The sequence below is a fragment of the Ambystoma mexicanum genome, chromosome 1q (assembly GCF_040938575.1).
Source record: "Ambystoma mexicanum isolate Mex_15411 chromosome 1q, UKY_AmexF1_1, whole genome shotgun sequence".
NCBI lineage: Eukaryota > Metazoa > Chordata > Amphibia > Caudata > Ambystomatidae > Ambystoma > Ambystoma mexicanum.
Window position 1 is genome coordinate 295,613,033 of NC_090922.1, and position 8,405 is coordinate 295,621,437.

Genomic DNA, 8,405 nt, shown 5'->3' on the forward strand with positions numbered 1-8,405 from the left:
CCCATACCACATCTGTCATTTTCCATAGGTTGGGCTTCTCCCCGAACTTACAGAATTCCCATGCCATACCTTTCCTGTGATGCCAGTACCTTGAGCAGTTCTGGTGCACATTCGCGCAGGACCTTCCTTCCTGAGGAACAGGTGAGGAGCATTTTGCAGAGGGTACAAGTTTTTCAAATGCGGCATTGGGTCTCATGCTTGGCCTTTCTCTTTTGAGCCTCATGTCATTGTTCACCTTTGTGATGCGTAAGGCCCGGTTGTGTGTGAAGTCTCTCCAGTAGCCGCTTTATTTCTGCGATCTCAATTTCAGGGTGACATGACAGACCTGTTGCAGGTCTCAAACAGAGTACTGTGGGGTCTTCAGTTGTTGACCCTGCAGGACCATGTGCTAAAGGGAGAGCATTTTTGACACACAAAGCCTCATTTGACAGTTGTCACAGACATGTCACTGAAGGTCCTTACTGCTGTGACTGGTCTCTTATATGCCTTACCGGGGCCAGGCCCTCCTCGCCCAGTGTTCCCCAGCACCACTTAACCAGCACTTGCCCACGGGCACCCTTCACCGACCAGCCTGAGTCTAGTCCCCCTGTTCTCACACCTGAAAACCTTACCCTTTTCTTGCCCTTGCACTTGCCCTCTGGGCTCCCCTCAGCACTTGCCCTACCTTCGGGGCCCCCATTCCTGGACCTCTCCCTCCCCCATTACCTTATCCCAGTCCTTCCACCCTGTCCTGCCCCCTCCACTGCACTTACTGTCTCTGCACTTGCATGGTCCGAATGTCACAGACCTAGTAGGACCACTTATTGTTGTTTTTCTCTCCTGCCTCCCGTTTTTTGTCTTGTGGCACCTTGAAACACTTGTGTATAGGCGCCATACAAATGTTCAATAAATAAAGGTTGGGAAGCTCACCTCAATGATCTGCTGGTGAGAGGACTGTAGTCCCCTGCTGAGACAAGGGAACACATCAGTCTGCTGAAACTAGGGGATTTCAGCTGTGCCTTGATTGTCTCCTTTCTGTATGATGCCCGTGTTTCCCGATTCTGGTGAACAATACAGTTGCCTTGGATTACCTCAACAAGCAAGCTGGTGGCTGGTGTCACTACCTCTGTGCAGGTAAGAAACGCAACCCTGCTTCTGGGCTCTGGTAAATGATGTGTCTGTCAACTGCTCATCTTGCAGGCACAGAGAACGTGATTCCTTGAACAGACGGACTTTGGTCTCCCATAAGTAGGAGCTCTGCCAGGAAGTTCTGGAAGAGATATTCACAATTTGGAGGACCCCCATGTTGACCTCATCACCTCCAGTGTCAACAGAAGTGCACGTTTGGAATTGTCCCCAGAGAGATCTCTGTGGGGACGCATTGTCAGGTGGTACCTAATTTTCTTGTTTGCACATCCACCAAATCCCACCATTCTGCTGATCCGCAAGGGACTACATAGGCATGGGTCCACCATGAGTTCTATCACCAATACCAGGGCCCAGAGGACGTGGAACGGGAACTTCAAGACATGTCTATCTGTTCTCCTTGGAATCACTGATCCCTCCACCCCAGCCTCAACCTTCATGCTTGGCTGAGGTTTAAACAGTGGGATATGATCTGATGATGTCCTGGAAGTACCACTTTCTGTCGGCAATTAAATTCATCTACGGCTGCAGGTGGCAGAGGGTTTCAGCTTGGTGTCATGAGAAAGGTCTGGACCCCTTGATATGTACTACTTCTGCTGTACTCGATTTCCTTCTTGCATTGGAGGACAATCTGATTGGCACTGTGAAAGAGCACCAGCTTGCTATTTTGGTCTTTAAGAGGACCCTGATGCAGTGTGTACATTGTTTAGCTAATGATTTTCCACCACACCAGTTTATTGTTCCTGCTTGGGCTTTGGACATTGTTTTAACATTTCTCATTGTGACCCTGCCCTTGCATAATTCTTTGAGGATGCTCACCCTGTAGGTGATTTATCTGGTCACCATAATTGGTTTAAGTGGTGGTGTCTCACTCTCCTCGAGGTTCTTTTCTGCTTTGGGAATCTATCAAAGAAAAGGAATGCATGAGAAGAAGGAATCCATTGGAACAAACTACGTACTCCTTTTTAATGTTTTTTTCTGATGGATTATTTCCTCTGTTAGATAACTCATCTCCCACCCAACTTACCCAGCATGAAGAGGAGGTTGTTCACCTCTTGCTGTTCTAGGGTTCCTCAACTGCTGAGAGTTAGGGAAAAGAAATCAGAACTGAGCTGAGGTCATAGGGTGCCAATGGCCCCATATGTACTCCCCCTGACATCACAACTGGTGTGATGGTTGCCCAAAGGTGAGCAATGATGAGCTGCTCTGGTGGCTGTAAGAAATTCTAAAGACAGCTGGTGATGGAGAATAAATGTCTAAAATGAGGAATCTGTGAGAGAAAGAACGAATGCATCGAAACTAACATTAAGTAGAGGTACATTGTTCTTTTGTGGCACTTCTACTTCTGAGTATTCACCATGTTGATGATGGATGAAAGCACTTAGCTTACCAATTCCGAATTAAATGGGGACCAGAACTTCCATTGCTGTGTCCCAAGTGAGTCTTGCCAAAATCTCTTTTCTCAGTTATATTCCAGTTTTGGGGAAGATACTCTGGGCGTGAGGGCCACAAGGGTGATGCAAGCACTGATCTGCAAGAATTTAATGTTTACGACAAGGAAGGTGCGAGTGGCCTTGAGGTCACAAAAGGGTAGGAAGGCGGCGGGCCAGATCTTGTCCCAAACGCTTTATATAAGGAAGAGGATGACATCTGGGTCCCTGTCTCGTGAAGAATATTTAAGGCTATAGGATTATCAGGGAAAATACCAGACTTGTGGTGAAAATCAATAATTGTTCCCATAAATAAAAAGGGTGGCAGGGACTCGCCAAACAAATACCTCCCCATTTCATTGCTGGACAGTTCTGGCAAAATCTTTGGCAAGGTCTTCTTGAATCGCCTGCAAGAGTGGGCAGACTCCAATAATATAATTAGTGACATTCAAGTTGGTAATATGAAGAATAGGGGGACCGTTGATCACTGCTTCATGCTTTCGCTGCTGGTCCAGAAGTATACAATGCTTAAGAAAATGAAGCTGTATGCAGTATTTCTGGACCTTAGAACAGCGTTTAATGCTGTGTCAAGGAATATCCTTTGGCAAATATTAATGTCCAGGCAGGCTCCTCCAGAGATGGTCTGGATGATTAAGCTGCTGTACTCAGACAATTAGGCCATATTTCGGTTTGGAATGGGAGTAGAGGTCACATCCGCATTCGATGGGGATATTGGTATGAAGAAGGGTTGCGTAGTGGCACGCCTGCTCTTCAGCATCTATGTACAGGAGATAAGAGGCATTAATGAAGGAGTGCCTGGATTGTCCAAAGATGGGACCCGAAAAATATCCAGCCTTATTTTATGCAGATGATGCTGTCATCCTCTCCACCTCCCCGCAAGGTCTCAGGGCCTCACTAAATGTCTTTCAGAGAAAATGTGCTGAATTACATCTCAAATTGAACACTGGAAAGACTAGGATACTCTTCGTATTGCCCATTGCAAATAATAGCTGAAGGAACAACCCTAGAAAAATATTTTGATTACCCGGGGGTTAGATTCCAAGAGAATTCGGGCTGGTCTGATCAGATTATTAAAACGAATATTACTCTGAAAAAATGCAGCGGGGCAACTAAGTTAAAAAAAAAACATGGTAGTGGCCCAATTTCCCCAGCTTTAGACCTATATAGAAAGCAGGCACTACTGGCATCCATCTATGGTGCAGAAACTTGGGGCTGTGAGACCACTGGCATACTTGAAATCACAGAACAACATTTTTTAAAGCAATTGCTCATCACCCCTCAGAGCGCACCAAATACATGAGTCTATCTTGAGCTCCGCCTGTCCCTGTTACAGGGGAAAGTTGTCTTGAAACCAGTTTTATACTGGATTAGGCTATGGAGCACTGATGGATTGGTAAAAGGTTAGATGTGATTATAACGAATGATCAATGAAGAATGCATTTTTAACTAACCCAAAACAATGAGCAACAAACAATAACGCATCTTTGTTGTTTTTGGGGGTCAGAGGGTTACCCCAACCCTTTTTTTATTAATACTTTTCCCCCACCCCCAAAACTACTATTCCCATTCCTAACCACATATATAGTTTTTACCAATTTGTCATTTTCTTTTTGTTGTTGTTTTGGGTTCGTTGAAAATTCCATTCTATTCATTCATTAAAATCACTGCATACCCAGGTAAAATACTGTGGGACACTACTGCACCTTATTTCCCTGGAGGGCGGAAAAAAGTTTAAGATGGATCTCTTCTGTGAAGAATACCTACTTGACGAGGGAGCTCTTTGGAAAAACCCTTACATCTTAGACGGTCAAGCATCTACAAATGTAAAGAAGTCAAATATTCGATATGATCAGCTACTGGGAGAGAAAGCAGCACGTCTGAAACTTGGACCAACATATTTAAACCTCAAATTTGAACAGGGCCTTGCAATGTACTTAGATACAATTGTTCCACCTTTTGAAAGTTCACTGTTTGTTCGGCTAAGGTTGGGGGATCTTGCCTTCGGGGTCTTTTATAAGACCCTGGAACTACATGGGTAACAGAGAATGCCCCTTGTCTGGGGCAGAGCATGAATCTGTGCATCACTTCTTCCTGATCTGTCCCCTGACTTTTGGCCTTAGAAGAAGCTATCTAGGGCGATTATAAGATCTGTTAGGGTTCCTACAGCCAATGAATCTTTAGATTTCTGCCACAGAACCGCTGGTTGTCTTTGCTACTGCCCGCTTTTTGCACAGAGCATGGATATTGAGGAAACGGGGTATAGGCCCAAACAATGTTAGTGCGTAACATTAATCTGTGTCTATGTCAATGTTTCTATTTTATTTTTTGACCTAGCAGTATATCATTATGTGAGGCTGCGAGCAAGGCTCTCTCCTCGACAACCTTTATACATTGTGCTTTAATTTTTTAAGCGATTCATTATACAATGATGTATGGCACTCTATTTTTGATGTCCTTGTATAGTTTTTAATGAGGTGAAATGAGCTATGGATTTTTTTAATATTCTCATAGATTGCATTTTCCTTTGTGTTGGAATTGCAATAGAACATTTTCCCTTGTGGTTTTATCTGCTGTACTTGAAGGTTGCACAGAGAAAAAAAAAGTTGTTTTGATTGAAAACACTTAGCTAATTCTTATAACAACATCACCTACTGTACTTTGACTAATAAAGTAGACAATTCAGCAAAAACAAAACACCCTACAGAAGCGCTAATAGGTTAAGGTTGCATCACACTGCATGTGTTCAAAAAACATATTAGTGAAAATATGTATTTCCATCTACTTTTACCGCAATGTATTCCATTGGCATGGTAGAAATGATCTACTGCAATCTTTTTCTTACATGTATCTCAGCTTCAGAACATGCAAAGGTTTAACGTTTAATTTCTCAGTAAACGCTATACTCGACCTTGTTGAAAGCAGTAGTCCCCCCAATGGACAACAGTGAAATACGCTATTGATTGATTTTTTCTTTCCTTTTCTATTTCCATGTTTTTTTGTAGCTGGTGGTAATATTACGCGCTACGGTTGGAAGAAAAAATCTTTCTAAACAGACAATGGTAGAAGAGCAATTTCTTATCTAGAGGAAAGGCTGAACAGCAACTACCAACACAGCAGCTACAGGTGTAGAGTTACTTACACTGGAAGCGGGTGGAAACTAAGTGCCTTTTTTTGTCCCAGAACTCCTTTGTCAGGCTCCTCTCCAATACTTTGTGGTGGAATGATTCAACAATTGCTTGCGGTAAATTGTATATATATATTTATTTTAAAGCACCTCTCCTGAAATATTTTACGAGTGGTGCTCAATAAACTGAGAAAGTGCCTTCAGTGAGCAGCTCTCCAGATGTTTTGGACTACAACTCCTGTGATCCAACACCATCGACTATGCTGGCTAGGGCGAATGAAAGTTAGCGAAAAACATCTGGCGGGCCAAAGGTTGCAGGCCCCTGCACTGCAGCAAACCATGTGCCTTTGGATGGGCCAAAACCTCTTGGGAGGCAAGACAGGAGGCTTTATATGCATCTGGCCTTCCTGAAAAGGACACACGGACCAGAGTTCATCAGTTAGCACGACACATCTTTAAGATGGTTTAAAATATAAATATCTTTTACAGAACCTGAAATGGTATTTTGCTGCTTGCTATTCACTCAATTGTCACTTTGACTTCCGAATTTCCTGCCCGCCTATCACTGCAACCGTGACGTCAAAAGCACAACTCCACTGACTTTCATAATCCTAACTGGACAGCAGCGTCAGACGTAACTGGACTGAGAACAACTCCATACTTAGAAGCACTGTTATGTTTATTTACGAGACAAATTGTGTGCCTTTTTGTAATAAATATTTTCCTATTTTCCTTTAGTGTACTGCCTATTTGTAATGTACTTACAATTGTTAAGCATTTCTATTGCACACATCTTGTAGCACATTTCAATATTGGTGTTAATAAAGAATTGGTGCAGTCACACTGTGTGAGACTACACAACACTTATCTGCTTGGTATTGGGTATCCCACCTTTTGGTATAGGTCTGTACTACACAAGTTGGTAGTGTGATTGAGCAGCCAGGCCTAGCTCAAGAGGGGTAAATTTGAGCTGTAGGGCTGTTCAACTGAAATTCGTAAATACAAGTAACACACTCAAGGGTTGAGTTATAAATAGTTATTTATTTAACATCAGTTTTAAATAAGCCTTCTTTAAAAAGGCAATTTGTTGTAACAATTCAAATACGCTTTAAAATAGCTTTTCAGAGTCAAACAAAGTTTAGTGGATAATCTTTGGATATGCTTCATACACTACTCCTACACCCTGAGATGACTTTGATCACAAGGATAGTATTTTTTTATTATTTTATTTGTATAGCGCTACAGTCCGCAGGCACCGGGGCGCTCACACAAACACAAGGGAAAACAAACATAAAAACAAGACAAAGAAGGGCAATACTAATATACCCTAGCTGAGAGTGGGGGCATCCTAAAGCAACTTGATCAGTTAACTAAAAAAGTGTGTCTTCAGTGCTTTCCTGAAGAGACTCAGACCCAAAGTCTCTCTGATGGTTGTTGGCAAGGAATTCCAAAAGGATGGGGCCAGTGCCCGGAATGATCTACCTAAGTCTCTTGTTTTGTTAATTCTTATACCCTGTAATAATGATAGAATGGAAGATCTAAGTTCTATGGCTGGCTTATAGGGCATGATCATTTTTTTAAGGTAATCCAGAGATTACGGGAGCAGTGAATTGTTAAACCCATTTTGAACTCAATGCGTTGCTTCACAAGTAACCAATGCAGCTCTCTCCTTGCGTTTGTGATATGAGCAGTGCTTTAAGTGGGCCGGGGCCTGCCGGGGCCGGGCCCCGGCAGTCTCCAAAAAGTGGGGCTGAGCCGGGGCCCTGCCGGGGCCCCCCGACCTCATCACGCCATGGCAGGACGCATTATCCCGCCGCGGCCGCAGCCGCGACAGGAGATGCGCCCACCACTTTAACGTCAGGCAAGCTGACAGAAGTGCCAGCCAGGCACACCGTTGCTGTGCCTGGCTGGCACTTCCGTCAGTCACTGTAACTTTCTCTGATGACCCCTCATCTGAGGGGCCATCAGAGGAAGCTAGAGTCCTTTAGTTTTCCCTCGCCAGGTCACTGACCCTCAGCGAACCCGCGGGCTCCATGATCAAATATGCAGATTAGATCACGGAGCCCGCGGGTTCGCAGAGGGTGAAAGACGCCTCAGGGTCTGTGATCTCTGCTCAGAGCAGAGATCACTGAGCTCGAGGCGCCTTTCTCCTTTGGCAAGGCTTTATAAAAGATGCCTTCAACTGTGTACGTTTAAGCCATCTTTTTATAAACGTAGAAATATTTCTATGTTTATAACAGACTGCTTGAATCGTACACAATTCAAGGCATCTTTTATAAAGCTTTGTCGACGGACAAAGCCACCTTGGGTTTTGTCCGTCCTCAACGCTTTATAAAAGATGCCTACTTTTCAAGCCGTCTTTTATAAACATAGACATATGTTACAAATGTCTATGTTTATAAAAGGCAGCTTGAAAAGTACACAGACCATAGTAAGGTAAGCACACAAGTGTGCGTAATTTACTATGCTTTGTGCACTTACAAGCCACCTTTTATAAACATAGAAATATGTAACATTGCTATGTATATAAAAGAAGGCTTGAAAAGTCACAAACCATAGTAGTACGCAAACAAATATATAAATGCTCAAATACATTTATATATTTGTTTGCGCACCTTACTATGATTTGTGCACTTTTAGGCCACTCCCACAATGGAAGCCACGCCCCCAAACCAGGGCCCCCCCTCAATTTCTTACCCCACTTA

General features: G+C 43.6%; 1 protein-coding gene across 2 annotated transcripts in view; it reads left to right on the forward strand.

Moving 5' to 3' along the window:
- Window positions 1–6,432, forward strand: part of LOC138527483 (meckelin-like) — a 642,839-nt gene extending 636,407 nt beyond the window's left edge. For both annotated transcript variants that reach the window (XM_069638711.1, XM_069638700.1), the window contains exon 28: window positions 5,579–6,432. In XM_069638711.1, the coding sequence (XP_069494812.1) occupies window positions 5,579–5,659 (81 nt within the window). In that variant the 3' untranslated portion in view covers window positions 5,660–6,432. The remainder of the gene's footprint in view (window positions 1–5,578) is intronic.
- The last annotated feature ends 1,973 nt before the right edge of the window (window positions 6,433–8,405 follow it).